The 17,275-nt window shown below is 35.4% G+C and overlaps 2 protein-coding genes across 2 annotated transcripts; one reads left to right on the top strand and one right to left on the bottom strand.

Moving 5' to 3' along the window:
• Nucleotides 1-948: 948 nt before the first annotated feature.
• Nucleotides 949-12,151, top strand: LOC129806851 (centrosomal protein of 97 kDa). Its single transcript, XM_055855655.1, has 6 exons — nt 949-1,015; nt 1,232-1,647; nt 1,707-2,262; nt 6,729-7,184; nt 7,251-7,506; nt 10,987-12,151. Exons 1-6 carry the CDS (start codon nt 1,012-1,014, stop codon nt 11,729-11,731), a joined length of 2,433 nt encoding a protein of 810 aa, XP_055711630.1. The 5' UTR covers nt 949-1,011; the 3' UTR covers nt 11,732-12,151.
• A 239-nt stretch (nt 12,152-12,390) lies between these two features.
• LOC129806861 (probable RNA-binding protein EIF1AD) lies at nt 12,391-12,994 on the bottom strand. Its single transcript, XM_055855671.1, has one exon. It carries the CDS (start codon nt 12,992-12,994, stop codon nt 12,542-12,544), a length of 453 nt encoding a protein of 150 aa, XP_055711646.1. The 3' UTR covers nt 12,391-12,541.
• Between the last annotated feature and the right edge of the window lie 4,281 nt (nt 12,995-17,275).

Below are 17,275 nucleotides of genomic sequence, written 5' to 3' on the forward strand. Positions count from 1 at the left end.
CGTTTTCTTATTGACGGGAGCTAAAAGAAAATAAAACTAAAATAATAAACAATTTGCAAAATGATTGGTATCAAACTCAAAAAAATTAGACAAATAAAAACAGATAATAAAAAGAAGTTCGAAATGCTTGCTCAGTTTATTAAGAAAAAAACTTAATTGAAATTTATCTTAAATACACGGAAATTGTATTAATTAATTGAAATAATCATTTAAAAACCATTTAAAACTTAAAAAAATGCGATATTTTAATTTATTTGCTTATTTTCTATGTAAATTAATCAAACTCTCACCGGGAATACGACTCGAGAATTCTCCCCGATTTTTGATGAAAAAATTTCCAATCGAAAATTTCGTGGATACCAAATAGGCGAGTTCCACACGGAGAGTTGGCTTTTTCCACAAAATCAAACTCTCACATCTGGAGAATACGGCCCCGGTGGGAAAAATAGGAAAAAATGTCACGGAGAAGCTCGCGTAAAATCTTCTCTCACAAAGTCGAGGATACGGGCCTGTCCCGGACATTCAAGGGACCTATATTTTAGCGATCTGATAGGCTAAGCTACAGCCTGAGGATTTGCAATTTGACAAAAGTAATGACTATCCCTTGGCTACTTAGCTCCCGGATCTTCCTTATATCTTCCCTGTCAAAAGTGCTTTTCACTTACCTCAATTTCTGCCCAATCTCCGGATAAATAAACTCATCCAACACCACCATTTTCACCAGTTACCACTAAACTTCAGATTGAACAAGAAAAACCTCAAAGAAACCACCATGAAAATACTTTTTCACACACTTTTCCAGGAGCAAACCCCGCAGAAAACAAAACAAATTGAGGTTATGTTAAAAATGTGACAGCAAATTTTTCCCGCCTGACTTGATTATGGCAAATTTCCCCTCAAAATCTGCGCGCCATAATCACCCTCCCCGCCATGGTCAGCTGTCAGTTTTCGCGGAGGAGTTTGTTGATAAAAAGTTTGTTGTGCTTAAAAAGTGAAAAATAACGGCAGAGCATGGGTAAGAAAACTCTTAAATTAGCGAGAGACATCCAAATTATCACAGGAGCATGAAAAATGCTTCAGGAACCTCTATAAATTGTCCATATGGAGGTGTTTTCCTGACCCCTCCAAGGACTCTCTGATCCTGCAACTCCTTTTGACACTTCCTGAGGCTTTTTTTGCCCAATTTCCTCTTGGATTATCCCACTAATGGGATGTTTGGTTACTTTGGCAGATGCCGAGGACAATCGTGGATTGTTGGATTTGTCGAAAAAGTCCCTGAAGAAGGTACCAAAGCAGGATGACGCCCAAAATGTCCGGCACTTGATTCTGGATGACAATGAGCTGCAGAAGATTGACAATATAGATTCATATTTGAGAATTGAGAAGCTCTCACTGTGCAGAAATCAACTTCTGAGGATGTACGGCGTGTGTCGCCTGCATTGCCTGAGAGAACTCAATCTCTCCTACAATGGCATCCTGACAATTGAAGGCCTCAAGGAGCTTGCGCAGTTGATACATCTGAACCTTCAGGGCAATCACATCAAGAGCATTGAGCACTTGAACACAAATACCCGCCTTGAGCATCTCAATTTGGCAGAAAACAGCATTGGCAGCGTCTCGGACATTTCCTTCCTCCGAAATCTCAAGGTAAGTTGTCTTCTCCCCAAATCCCCTTCCCCCAGGAACTGCAATATTGCCATTCCCAGGAACTCTTCCTCAACGGCAATCGAATCTCTCACCTGAGGCAGTGTGATAAGTATCTGCCCGCGAGCCTAGAAACTCTCACTCTTGCCAAGAATAACATCAACGATCTCAATGAGATCTCCACCCTTTCCGGGCTCTGCAATCTCCATAGCATCTCAATTTCTGACAATCCCTGTGTCCAGATGACTGGATCATCTGTGGGATTTGACTACAGACCCTTTGTCTTGAATTGGTGCATGAGTGTCAAGCTGATCGATGGCTTCGTTGTGACGCCCATTGAGAGCCTCAAAGCCGAATGGCTGTACAGTCAGGGACGTGGGAGGCAATTCCGGGTAGGTGAGCAACAGACTCTAGTGCGATATCTGGCCAGTGTCTGCCCGCTCAGCGGGGAGACGCTGGAGAGTGAGAAGGAACGGAAACTGCGGCTGATTCTGAGCAAAGCTCAGCAGCATCAGCGACAATTGGCCGAAGAGATCTCCAGCAATGAGCATTCCAGCAACAATTCCCCATCCTCAGGACGTCGGAAGGGAGTGTCCAGCAGAATCCAATCACCAAGATGTAAGTTAAATTATTCCCATTCACTCAATTTAATTTTTTCCGATTAGGCTCATACTTTTCAAAATTGCATTTTGTAACTCCCCCTTAATGAGAAAACGGTGATAAAATAACGACTTGGGGGTTTCCGAAAATTACCAAATTAATCGAATTTACCAAATTTTCGCAGTCTATTTTGTCTTATTTTTTTAATTGTAATATTCAGTCTCATTCTCTTCTTTGGTTTTAGGTTATGTCTAACCCTAAAAAAATTAATTTGTCATACAGTAGACTCTCGCTCAATCGGGCGAAAAATTTTGTTGACAATTTTCACTTTAATTATGTTTTGCTCAAATTCGCTGTAGTTCTTCCTATTTTATCGTGATTCTTTATAATTGAGTGCTTTTTGTAGAATTTACAAAGGCTTTGATGCCCAAATCTATCGATAAACCCGATGACATTTTGCCCCAAATGCCCATTTGAGAGGAGTCTACTGTAATTCAAAACCATTTCCAGACGCTTTAACTTTGACAGAAGATTCAATTAAGTTCATATTTTTTCTGCAGAGAATTACATAAATTTGCTCCTTGACTCTTCTAGCTAGAATGTTACTGTTTAGTGAAAATTCTTTAAATATAATTTGAAAACTTCTTAAATACAAGAAAAATCCACAAGTGCAAAATGCGTCTATTGGAAACAAATTAATCCAAATGGAGACAAGGAAATTTTCTAATTGGAGACAAACAGTTTAAGTGAAACTGCGACGAAAGGCTTCCAAAACCTTGTTGAGTTGCTCTTGAGTGCAGGATTTATACATATGCCTGGTCTTTTCTCCTTTTCCTTCTATGACAATAAGAAAATCTCTCCAAAAAAATCATATTTCCAGGGTTTCCTATTGAAGCATCTGCAGACACTTCAGAAAAAACCCTTTTTGTTCACGAAATAGGCAATTGTTTCATTTGAAAACTTCACGTACCGTTAACAATCAAGATTAGCACTTAGTTTGACTAAAATTAGCCATAAATATGACATAAATGTTAAATAAAACGAATAAACAACAGTCACCTCATTGTGTTTTTCATTGGAAAACAAAATCGATCGATAAAAAATTCAATGGTAAAAAGGTACACTTTTAATTTTTCTGAGATATTAACAAATTAAAATTTGTGAATATGAATGGATTTTTGCTTTATTTGGAGCAAAATTAACTAAATAATGAAACTGTGGTATAGAAAATTAATAAATAATATAATTTAGTACTGTATTTATCATGAAAACAATGATGTTTCCATTTGGAGTAGCGAAAAATTTCCATTTGGAGCAGGTTTTGAATTAGCTTAATTTACCCTATTCAATCTCATTCCCTTCTTTGGTTTTAGGTTATGTCTAAATAGGGTTATGTCTAACCCTAAAAAGTTCAATTTTTCAGATCGGGCGAAATATTTTGTTGACAATTTTCACGTTTAATTATGAAGCTAATTCGCTCAAATTCGCTGTAGTTCTTCCTCTTTTATCGTGATTCTTTATAATTGTGCGTTTTTTGTGGAATTTACAAAGGATTTGATGCCCAAATCTATCGATAAACCGGATGACGTTTCGCCCCCAATGCCCATTTGAGAGAGAGTCTACTATTTTTTTGTGAGACAGAAACTTAATTTCTAGGTCTCTTGAGGAAAATTTCATCAATAATTTACCTACACCAAAAAAATAAAAGTGAATTTTTATAAAATGACAATGTCATATGACAAATTTTGAGAGATTAAGGGATACCAATAATATTCTATAGACCTGTAAAAATTTATTGGATTTTGCAGGAAACTGCATTAGGTCCTCAGTAAGTGATATGAATCGCGTTTTCCAAGCTTCCCGGAATTTTGGTAGTTAAAAAATAAAATTTGTCATATGACATTGTCATACAGTTAGAGAATTCACTCCCAGGTTATTTTCAAAAACTTCCCTTGCAGTGATTAAATTAAAAAAAAAAAAGATTGAAGAGTTTTGAATTGTTAAGAGAAATTTCACATTGCAGAAAATTTCGAGATTTCCTAATGTACAGTCGAGTTCCTCAAATTTGAACGACGGTTGAGTTCAAAATGTAAAATTTAAGGTCATGTGAAGACATTTTTGCGTGGAGTCTGAATTAGAACTATTTTTCTCTGGTGTTTTCTCATTATTATCGTATTATATTAACTTCCGCAACAAATTCCATATATTTCACAACAAATTACATTGATATATTCTATAAAGTTATTTTTCTTAATCTAGGGAAAGTGCATTTCACGTGAATTCCGTTACGTTTTTGAAAATATTGTTCAAATTTGAGGAGTGAGAAATGTCATCTATACCCCCCAAATGTTCAAATTTGAGGAACTCTACTGTATTGCGATCCTCATATTTTTGAGGTTATGCCTTATATAACCTCAAATTCAAGAATAAACTTTTCGTCAATTAAAAGGATCCGGCATATCAAGAGGGCTTGTTTCTGATTTATTTTCCAACAAATCCATGAAATATTTTTGGTCTAGAAAACTTCTAAAGTTTGTAAGATAAAAAAAAATCCTGTATAATTACGTGTTTTTATTAACACTTAAAAACCCGAGCAAAAAAATCACGTAAAATACTAAACTGGCATAAAATGCCAGCGCTGATATTATCAACAAAAAAGCATTTTTTCAATAGTTTTTCATTTCGTAAGAATTCTACAGAAGTTCTATAGGAATCATAAATTAATTTGCCAATTAATATGTATGTTCTTATTTTCTTATCATTTTTATGTAAATTTTCTGAAAATTGACAAAAAATGCCAAGGTGAATTTTTGTAACAAAAAGCCAATTTCTATTGCTTTTCCTTTTTCCTGGTATTTTGGCAAGGATTTTAGGACTCATATCAATATATTTTCCTGTAAAAGTTTCAAATTCTCATATATAAGTTTACGTTTTTTTTTAAAGAAAATTATGTAAAATTCCAACAAGAATTCGAAAAAGAAAAACAAGGCATAAATTGAATTTTTACCTTATTTTTCTCTACAGTACCACTTTACAACAAGTCTAGGTCTTATATTACTTAATTATAATAATTATTTTAACATTTTCAAGTAATTTTTTACGATTTTTTCGACTTGTCTCAAAAAATGTTAACATTTTTTATGTTAGCCATTCAAATGTCCATTTCGGATGCCAACTGCATATAAAAACAGGTGACATTTTACGCCCGTTTTTCGGTTTTCCCCTATTTTTTAAATAATAGAAAAGTTATTAATTATTTTTTTCCACTAAACGAAAGTTAATTAAATTCTCTATACATTCGTTTTATCACTTTAGCATAATATTGAATAGAATTTCTACTGTGAAGCTCTAAACTTAAAATTCGAGTAAAATGCCACTTTGGGTTTTAAAGTGTGAAGAAATCATTTCCCATTTTACAGATTATATCCATTTCAGGTTAGTTTGTAGAGATTATCTTCAAGGGGAAAGAGGTTATTTTAGAATTTAAGGTTAAGCGCTACATAACCTTAAATATTGTGTTATGTTCAAGCATTCAAATAAACATTCTGTTTTTTTCGATGTATGAACGAATTTATTATATTGCTGCGAAGCAATTCTGATAAATTATTAATTTAAAGATCTTTTTTTAACTAGTTTTCAGTTACGCAAATTACTCATCAAAATTTCCTGAAGGGAGCAATATAATTACCTAACAAAAGATTTTTTTTAATTTTGTGAGGTTATGCACAAAATAACCTATATCTTTTTTTTTAAATACAAAGGTCGTACGAGACCTTTCTTAATTTGAAGATTATATCCATTTGAGGTGAGTCTTCAGAAGTTGCAATTTAATACTATTTTCAAGCCGGAAAAAATAAGGGGGTTATTCTCTTTACCAAAGAGGTTATGTTAGAATTTGAGGTTAAAAAAGTCCTATACCTAACCTCAAACGATGTATCAAAACATACTGTGATCTTAATTACTCATTAAAAATTCCTAGAGGGTGGCGACATTCAAGATTTGACAATAGATTTTTTTTTCATTTTTGAGGTTAGGCACAAAATAACCTAAGTTTTTTTTTAATAGGGTCCTAAGAGACCTTTCCTATTTAGAAGATTTCAGCCATTAGAGGTAATAATTGAATACATTTTATACACGGAAAAAATTGAGTGACTGATTCTCTTCTATAAAGAGGTAATGTCAAAATTCAAGGTTAAGATATTCCAACAAAGGATCTTTTTTTTTAATATTTGAGGTTAGGTATAAAATAACCTAAACCTTTTTTAATGAGATCTGAATTTTAGTTGAATTTATGTGCCGCTTGAGAGAGAAAATAACCTATAACCTTTATTTTTTTAATTTCGAAGTTTGTCTCGTTCTAAAAATTCAATTGGAACAGTTTAAGGAGGATTTTATTAGCAATCTCATTCACAGTAACCTGATCCCTTACTTGTATTTTTCCTAAGATTTTCTCAATAGCATTCTAAGTTGATTTGTGTCTTTAGTCAACTCTAGACTCGCGGGAGTCCGTCAGGGTTCTCCGGATTCTATGTCAAACAGCTACCATGGCAACACGTCAACAAATCCCAGTCAAGGTGATCCCTACGCCTCAACCAATCAGCTGCTGCAGATGACAACGTCCCTCATTGAGAACATCAAGAACGAAAGCCTCATGACCCAGAGTCTCGATCCCCAGGTCCTCAGCAACAACGTGAAGAATGTGGAGAACTCAAGTGCCAGGAGTCCTCAACCTACCCACTACAACGGTGAGAAGACCCTTTCTTCGAACTTTTCAGGCCAACAGCCCCACATGACGCCCACTGGAGGTCTCCTAGCGGCTGCCTCCAAGATGATGCCAGTGCCAGAGTCTCTCATGAGCCCAGACTGCTTTCCATCGACCCAGCTCGTGCAGAAAGTCATCCTGCAGCCGTCGAATGCGAAATACTCCACAAAAACCAAAGGTGAATAATTTTGAGAAGTCAATCTAAGCAACTTGTAACCTCTGTCGCGATTCTTTTGTTGAACAGACAAATCAGCCTCACCGAAAATGGGCAAAAGTAGCCCTCATATGCGCAGGAATGAGAAGAGCCCAGTACTGAGCCCTAGAAAAACAGTTACGGCGAATGTGGGAAAGGCGACTGGAGGAGTTGAGGCCAAAACCAAAGTTGGAGCTATTGTGAGTGTTCCGGTGGAAGTGAACAGCAGCACTGTGAGCTCCGATGAGGACAGTGACCACATCAACATGGACAAACTAAAAACGATTCGCAACAAAGCAGCTGAGAGGTGAGTCCCAATTGACAGAAAGACAGAAAAATTTTTTTTTCATAAAATAACCTCAAAAACCTTACATAACCTCAAATATAATCAATGTATGCGTTATAACTTTTTTCACTAAATGGCAAAGAAATTATTTTAGAATCCCTCGTCTATTCACAAACTCTTCATTATGCCAGTTTTTTCGGTTTTTTCTAATAGGTACAGACAAAGGTTATTCTAGAAATTGAGGTTATGAATAACATAACCTCACAAGGATCTGGTGTACCAGAAAATTTCTAAATTTTATTCGACATGAGTTTTCTCCTACCACATAATTTAGTCAAGTCATAGTACAATTTAGACAAACAATCCATAAATATTTTAAACAGTCAAAATCCATTTTGAGGTTAGAATTAATCACATTTATAAAATTGAAGGAACCCACAAATATTTTTGTATTACTAAATTATTGTTCAAAAGTTTCGTCTACACGGTAAATTAAAGGATTCTATTATTCTATACCGTAAAAAACGTATTGAAATTTTGAGGTTAGGCGTAATATAACCTATAAAATTTCGAAACAATGTATTGGCCTAAAAAGGTACTATATTTTTTGACATCAAAGGTTTTTAGTAGGACTGCCAAGAAAGTAAGATGATGGCCAAATCAAAATGCAATAATAAATCCAGTGATAAGCCAATAAGTGATAAGTTTATGGTAGCTGAGATTCTTCACAGGTGACCTCGGAATGCGTGAAAATTCGACTGTGAGTTGAATTTTGGGAGTAAATGGGGTAAAGAATCGCGTCGAGTAAACTGTTCCTGTCGTTCGAAATGGATAAACTCAGTTCGACGCGATTCTTTATCCCCAAAAAGAATCTCAGCTACCATAACGCCGGGTTCAGACTGGAGGTTTAGCCCAGTTCCCGAAGGTCTTAAAAATTTAAATAACAAGCAATTTTATTAATTTTTCAAAATCTAATGAATCATTTGCCCTTATAATCCAATCCCAAACAACAATTTTCTAAAAAATCGTGCCTGATAAATAATTAGAGCAGTTAAGCCAGATGGCTAAGTCTTACGTCTGAAGCTCGTAGAAACTTACCTGGGCTTATCACTGGTCATTTTCTATTTTAAATAGTCTGAGTAGAAAAGATCAACAAAAGAAAAGAGAGTTCCTTGAAATCGGTTAATAAACATTAGAGATAGAGTCTCGTCCATTTGGATATAGTAAGGGTCGGGGTATAGTGGATTGGTGTAGAGACGAATGGGACCCATCATTAGAAAGATATTGCTCTCAGATATATAATATGCTAAAATTACAGTCAAAATGCAATCCGGTCAAGACATTTTTGATTATAGTTTAGGTCAGGGATCATCGAGGGAGGAGTGCGACCCACCGTTGGAAAGGTCTAGACCTTACCTACAACATACTAAAATTTAGAGAAAGAGCATCGTCTAGTTTTCGAAATATTCGGACCTTCGTTTAAATCGGATGACATTATCGTGTCAAAATTGTTGTAGTACTCCACGAAAGCTTTCCAAAACACCAAAATCTTTAGAATTCCGATAATGAGAACCGGAGATATGATGGGTTAGGGGGGTCGGAAACTTTGGTACTGATCAAAAGCTTGCTCTGGCTATACATTAGACATAATTTATTGAAATATTTCTTTTCAATGTCAAATATCGACAAGGATTGCCTCTACATTGCAAAGATTTATTGACATAAATGTTTCAATATTGAAGAAAATTGTCCAGTGTGTAGGCAAATATTAAAATATTTGTTTCAATATGGAACATTTTATTCAATATTTTATTTCATTATTTTGAATGGCTACAAACTAGGCCAAATTATGTCAATAAAAAATTTCAAAGTCACATTGAAATAAAATTTCAAAGAAATTCTAAATATAAAATTGATTTGATATTTCCTTCAATATTTTTTAATGGTCAGGAATCTTCGTTCTTCAGAACAACACAGAACTGCTGCATTTTCCTTGTTCATGAATGAAAACATATCCAAGATCAAAATCCAAGTCAAGACACATCTCTTCTGCTTCCTCCAGAAAATCCCAGATTCTTGGAATTTGGTTATATATTTTGTTCAATCACCTCAAGAACCCAACTTGGCAGTAACTACTAATCACCTGCTTCCTCCAGAAAATTTCAGAACTTCTGGGATTTTCTTGAATATTATGTCCAAAACACTTCAGATACCTGCTGTGGTCAGAGGATTTCTGGAGATTCCTTCATGAAATCCCAGATCTTCTGAGATTTTCTTGTTCATTACACTATGCAACAAATTGACAACTTTTTTTGGCACACGAATCTCACATGGTACGTTTGGTAGATTCGAGTCCCCTGATCAAGAATCTATTCTTGGTTTTGCTCCTATACGTAACAATTTTCTTTAATTATTTTTTTTTGTTTTTGCTGTTTTGTCTCATATTATCAATTATTCCTCCGGTTCTAGTGTACAGAACTTAATAAATGGACATCCGTTGGAAAGGTAAGTAGTTGTGCTTCAACTTGAAAATTATGTGATATTTTTTCAAAAGATCCTTGGGGGCGGAAAAATACCACACAATAGACCACACTTAGGACTACATTTTTGCCATAGAAGACATCCTGCTCAGATACCTTTAAATGCCTTATTTTGTGATTTTTTTTTTGATTTTGATACACAAGAAAATCCCAGAAGATCTGGGATTTCTGGAGGAAGCTCCAGGAATCCTCTGACCACAGAATGTATCTGACCGGATTTTGACATAATATTCAAAAAAATCCCAGAACATCTGGAATTTTCTGGAGGAAGCTCCACGAATCCTCTGACCACAGAATGTATCTGAAGTGCTTTGGGCATAATGAATAAGAAAATCCCAGAAGATCTGGGATTCTGGAGGTAGCTGGAGAAATCTTCTGACCAACTTATTATTATTTTAAAGTGATTGAACAGAATCTGTTCGCTTGGTACGTAATCCCAAGAAGTATGTGTTTATGCACAGAGAGCGACAATCAGAACAAGTGACTCCCAACCACAATTTTAACCCAAATAGAGACTGGAAAAAATCCTGTTTTTTTAATATTATAATAATAATAATAATAAAAAAATATTATTATTTTATTTAGGTTATTTTTGGGTGTTCTTGACAAAATACGGAAGAAAATCCCAGAAGATCTGTGAATCCCTGACTAGTAGACAGTTGTTTTTAATATTGAAGTTTTAATATTGAAGTCAATTTGTTCAGTGTGTAGGCAATTATTGAAATATTGGTTTCAATATTCGCTTCAATATTGAAGTTTCTTTTCAATGTCACTTTGAAATACTATTATTTCAATAATTTGTCTAATGTGTGTAGACAGCTTAATTCGGGTGAGATTTTGGTCCCAAATTCCCGAATTTGAGAGAGTCTACTGTATAAATTCTGAATTAGGTTCCCCTAGCCTTCTCAACAAAGGGTCGAACTGATTAATTTTGACGGTAAATGATTTTGACCTTTTCCAGGGCCCATAAACAAACTCAACCCCTTCCGGAAGCCCCTGTAATCCCCTCGAAAGAAACCGAGACTTCCGCGATAATCATCCAAAAGCTCTGGCGAGGCTACCGCGCCCGGAAACGAACAAAAAGTGTCGCGGAGAAGCTTCAACGGAAACGAACTCAAGACTACATCAAGAAACTGACCACGGACATGGAAGTGACAAAGGAGGCGTTGGAGAATGAACGGAAGATCCAACAGCTGCAAATGCAGGCCATCAGTGCACTGTGGAAGAAAGTGTCTGCAATGCAGGGTGGCCAGGCGAGCAGCAGCAGTGGCAGTGGGCAGGAGAGTGGACAGATTGAGGGAGGAGGAGGAGTGTCTGTGGTTCAGGATCTGGCCAAAACGTGCTCCATGCTGACGAGTCAGGTGCAGCAATTGCAGGGCAGTATGCGAGACATTGTCAATTGTATGACAATGTTCTGCAATCTGCCCCAGGGAACAATGGCAGCAGGAAGTCAGCCAATTGGGCCAGAAATGCGAGATTGTTCAGGGACTCAGACGGAGATTGTTGCTGTTCATACGCCTCAAGTTGAAAATCCACCATTTCCATTCGGCAGTGGACATCCGCAGAGGGTATCAAGGCCATCGACTCTGCCCCTGGAAACTCCAGAAACTTCCCATGCGGCCGTGGAGGCTCTCGAAGAGGACATTCCAGATGCCGTGGAAGCCAAGGATGAACAACAAATTGATGCAGCGGAAACCAAAGAATGAACACAAATCCAACTTTTCTGTTCCCCCCAAAAAATCATGGACACTTTAGAATTTCTTCCCCACCGTTTAAATTCCTCACGACATTTTTTCTAGGCTTTCAGTGTCCTCTTCCCCAAAATCCTCCCAAATGACACATTTCCCTTCTTTTCCAAATTAAAAAAAAAAGAATGAGAAAAAATCCCAGATAGTGTTCAAAATAGTGTTGAATGTTTTCATTTCTTTAGCTTTACACTAGGCAACAAAAAGGTAGGTGCAGAAATTAAAATGGGTAAGTTTGAATATTTAATGGAGCCTTTTAGATAAATATTGTGCAGAGAAAAGTTGTGGAAAATTCCAAAACCTTTCCAAAAAGCCCAAATTTATTCAAAACTACCAATTATTTTGGCAGCTATGGCAATTTCAGTTCAAAAAACTGAAAAATATTTCAGCGACTCCATTAAATACTCAAACTAATTTTCATTTAAGCACCTTTAAAACTTCGTGAAACTTTGTTGAGCAGTGTAAATTAGTAGCTGTGTAGTGAATTAGCAAGAAAAAAAAGGAATTCAATTTAGAAAAAAAAGAATTCACAAAAGTTATTTTATCTCCCTCCAAAAAAGAAAAATTCGCGCAATGCACGCAAGAGATGTTGGCCGATGGCAAAAGTGGATAAAATGTGCTTTACAATTTACAACTTATCTCTTTATAAAGTGATTATAAACTTATAATAAATGTATTATATTGAAAGTTTTCAAAATAAAAATTCAATGCATTCCGGATTTCTTTATCTCTCTCTCTCTCTCTCGCACTTACCTTTAAGGGACAGAAAAATCAGTCAGAATCACTCTCGCTGGACGTTTCCTCGCACTGTTGAATTCTCCTTCTGTTGGGATTCTCTGGAAGACCAAATTCTCCAATTTCCTCAGCATCTTCCTCCTCTTCGTGCGGTCGTTTCTGAGTGAATTTTTTCGGCCAAACATTGGCTTTTGTGTACTCTTTGATGTGTTCTGGCGTGAGAATCTTCACAATTTCAGCTTTAACCTTATTTCCTTCCTCAATGGGCTCCACCAGAATAAAGTCTCCACGTTTTACCCACATATTCTTCCGGAATTTTGTTGGCATGGACACCAAAAAGTTTTCTTCCTCTTTGGACGATTCCACGTCAAACAAATAATTCCCTCTGGACTGTAGAACCCTGACTATGGTCTGATTTTCCGTAGGAAGATCGAAATTATCCATCCAATTCTCCCTCAAGACGTGCTTCCTCCTGGTTGTCCTTGACATCGTGATTATCCGTTTTCTACCGTTAAAATTGCAAAAAAAAATCCGTTTATGAGTATTTTTCATCAGATGAGGTTATCAAGAAATGTGAGGTTATGTTAAATCTAACCTCAAATAAAAGCTCCTATCCCATCAACTCATCGATCCTCATCGAAAATTTTGTCGGTATAACACCGATTTTTCGATTTAATTTTACTGTACTTTTACGGGTTTCTCGATGAACTGATGACAAGAAATGCGAAGTGCGTGTGAAAACCTCGAGAGGCGTTAGTTGCTCTTGACATTTCGAGCTGAAAAGGTGCATTCTGTGTTGCTCCGTGTTTTCCACCATTTCATGGTAAGTTTTTCATTTTCATTCAAATAAACTAGTGGAATATGTTAGCCAAAGATTCTAGATGTGTTTCATAAAGCTGTTTTTATTGTGTAGTTGTTTTCTTTTTCAATTTCGTGAGAAAAAAATACTTTGTGCAATTTTCGAGTGCTCGCCATCTTTAATTTTTCACTTGTCAATTTATTTTCTCGTGAATTTCACGATAATTCTGTGATTTAATAATTCCCTAATGCATTATTTATATAAATAGAGTTATTGTGTATTCATCTAGACAAGTCTTAGACATTTTTTTCCTAATTTATATTTAATTTAGGACATTTTGTACACTTCCAGAAAATCATCATCAAAGTCCGGAAAAAAGGTGGAAGGTGTTTCCAGAGGAGGGTCTTATCTGTCACTTCAAGGGACTCACGGAGCAAGCCCCATCTCAACTTAAAGATTCCAGGAGAGAACATCATCTCAGAATTCTAAGCTCACACAACACACCTTCACACATGTACACATTGTGTTGTTAATAAATCAATTTGAATTGAAATAAAGTATTTTCCTAATAATTTTGGGGGCGTGGGGAGTGAAATATATGTGTAGACAGGCTACTAAAAGTCTCAGCAGATTTTCAGACGTCGTGTCTGCCTTTAATCGCAAGAGACAGACGCATAAAATCTGAAGACATATCTGCCGACTTTTAGAACAGCGTCGTGTTGCACTTCGAGAACAAACGTCGGCAGATAATATGAGGACGGTCGGCATATTATCTGCCGACGCGCCGATTAAATCTGCCGATTTCGTGACGAAATCAGCAGACTATTTTTGATGGGATACTGAGAGAAATCCGAAAAAGTTATAATAACATTCCGGAAATGTTAATTTTACCTTTAAAAGGTGTAAAATTAACATTTAAAAATGTTAATATATTTTTACACCCTAAAAGTGTTAAAGTTATGATGAAAAACAGTTAATCGTGGCATCTTTTTTCTCAGTGTACGTACACGGAGTTCCGCTTTCAGAGAATTTCTCGGTACCGTAAAAAATCCGTGAATTAACTCAAATGATACAGAAAAATTGCACATCCGCACGGGATATCTTTGGAATGAGAAAGCTTATTTGACATTTCAAAAATAATTTTATAAATTAGCTTCCAATAGAAGGCAATTTATACCAAATTCTTTCAATCTATTTTCACTTAAGCAGGAACTTCCTGTATTAGCAATTTAATAATTCGGAAGGCATGAATTTTTAAAGAGCAGATCCCAAGGGGTAACTCATATTGAGAAACCCTCGTCAATTGTCCGAGAAACGCTTCGCGAAACCCAAGAAGCCCACTCTTTGCATCGCGAAACTCGAGAAACCCTAAAATTGAATCCCGAAATCCGAGAAACCCAATTTCTGCATCGCAAAAACCGAGAAACCCAATTTCTGCATCGCGAAAGCCGAGAAACCCAAAAATTGTATCGCGAAAGCCGAGAAACCCAAAAATTGCATCGCGAAACCAGAGAAACTCAATTCCTGCATTGCGAAACCTGTGAAACCCAAAAATTGCATCGCGAAACCCGAGAAACTTAAAAATTGCATCTCCGAAACCCAAGAAACCCAATTTCTGCATCGCGAAACCCGAGAAACCCAAAAATTGCATCGTGAAAGCCGAGAAACCCAATTTCTACATCGCGAAACCCGAGAAACCAGAAACCCTTGTCAGAAAAAATGCAGGAGCTCATCAATCCTAATAAAAAGTGAAGCTATTTTTAATTTTTCCTTGTAAAAATTTTTCAGGTATTGCACTGCAACTTAAACAAATTTGCTCGTAGTTCTTGTATTATTTCGGCGCACATTATAAAATATGTATTTTTAGATAGCTTTTAATGCACGATTTCGAAATATATCAGACTGATAAGTGAATTCTCTTTAGGAAAAAACTTGTCTTCAGTGCCTCTATGCAAAAACGTATGGAAAAATGATAGGTCGAGAGGCCTCTGAAAAAATTGTAATAAGTTACCCTTTTGAGCCAGATCACGTCATTTAAATATTCAAAAAAAATGTTTTTATGTTAAAGTTTACATAAATTATTTGAGGTTAGAAAATTCTAGAAACAATTCTAAAAATATAGAGTAAGTTCGCTAATCTTGTATCTCTCGATGTTGAAGATAAACAATCAGCATAAACAAGAAAATCTAGAACTTAGCACTTCTTGACATAAGCAATATTTAAGGTTAGGAATAAAATACCTGCAAACATTTTAAATTTTAAAATATAGTTCCCGATCAAATTATAGAATGCGAATAATCAGAAGGTTTGCATATTAGGAACTCAAAGTCGAATTCAAGAAACGCAGAAAACATTTTTCAGAACGCTGAATTACATCCACGAAAAACAGAATAGTTTCTAGAATCCCAAACATATTTCTAAAAACCCGAAAATATATTCAAAACTCCTGGAAATATTTTCAGGAATGCAAAATTTAATCCAAAAAAGACAGGACAATTTTTAGACACCTGGAAACATTTTAGAAACGGGAAATCTAATTTAAGAACAGAACAATTTCTATTTTATATTCAAAACATATTCGAGGACCTTAAAAACATTTTTAGGAACACGAAGTCGAAATAAAGAAACACAGAATATATTTTCTAAAAACGCAAAAACATTTCTAGAAAGTCAAAAACGTATTAAGGAAAGTCGGAAATGATTTTAGGAGCACAAAATCGAATTCAAAAAACACAGAAAAATTTCTAGAAACGCAGATATATTTCTAGAAACCTGAAATGGACAAAAAATCGAATAACAGGAAACACATAGAGGTTTCTTCTAAATACGCGAAAACATTTATAATGGCCCAAAAATATATTCAAGAAACTCAAAAATGATTTTATGAATGCAAAAACAGTTTCAAGAAACACAGAGTGGTTTTTAAATATATGAAAACATTTCTAGAAACCCAAAGAAGATATTCAAAAGTTCGGAAACATTACTAAGTAATGCAAAATCGAATCTAAGAAACACAAAGAATTTCCAAGAAACACAGAAATTATTTCTAGAAATCCGAAAACGTATTCAAAATACCCGCGGAAACATTTTTCAGAACGCTGATTAATATCCAAGAAAAGCAGAACAATTCCGAGAAATGTGGATGCATTTCTAAAAACTCAAAAGCGTGTCCAAGGAAACCGAAAACGTTTTTTTAGGAACGTAAAATCGAATTCAAGATACACAGAACAAATATTAAGAACGAATTTTAAAAACCCGAAAATGCTAATAAAAAGGAACGCAAAATCGAATACAAGAAACACATAACTGTTTCTAAATACCCGAAAACATTTTTAAAAGCCCAAAAACGTATTCGAATAGCTCAGAACGATTTTTAGGTACCCAAATTAAATCTAAGAAACACAGAGAATTGTATAGAAATGCAAAAATATTTCTAGAAACCCGAACACATGTTCAAGTGACCTAACAACTTTTTAGGAATGCAAAATCGAATTCGAGTTACACACAACCATTTTTAGAAACGCAGAAATGACTTCAAGAGGCAAGGAAAATTCTTTAGGAACACAGAATAATTTTTAGAAATGTAAAATTGAAATTAAGAAACACAAAGCGGTTTCTAAAAATGCTAAAACATTTCTAGAAATGCAAAAACGCATTTAAAAAACTCGAAAATGATTTTGGGAACATGAAATCAAATTCAAGAAACACAGAATAATTTTTAAAAACCCGAAAACGTGTTCAGAAACCCTGAATGTTTTTTAGGAACACAAAATCGAATTCAAAATACTGGGCAGTTTTCTAAGATTTCAAGAAAATTTCTAGAAACCCGAAAATGTTCAAGGCACCTAAAAACGATTTTAGGAACACAAAATTGAATTCGAGTTACACATAACCATTTTTAGAAACGCAGAAATGAATTTAAGAGACAATGGAAATTCTTAAGGAATTCAGAATCAGGGGAAAAAAACACA

This window comes from Phlebotomus papatasi, chromosome 3 (assembly GCF_024763615.1).
Source record: "Phlebotomus papatasi isolate M1 chromosome 3, Ppap_2.1, whole genome shotgun sequence".
Taxonomy (NCBI): Eukaryota; Metazoa; Arthropoda; class Insecta; order Diptera; family Psychodidae; genus Phlebotomus; species Phlebotomus papatasi.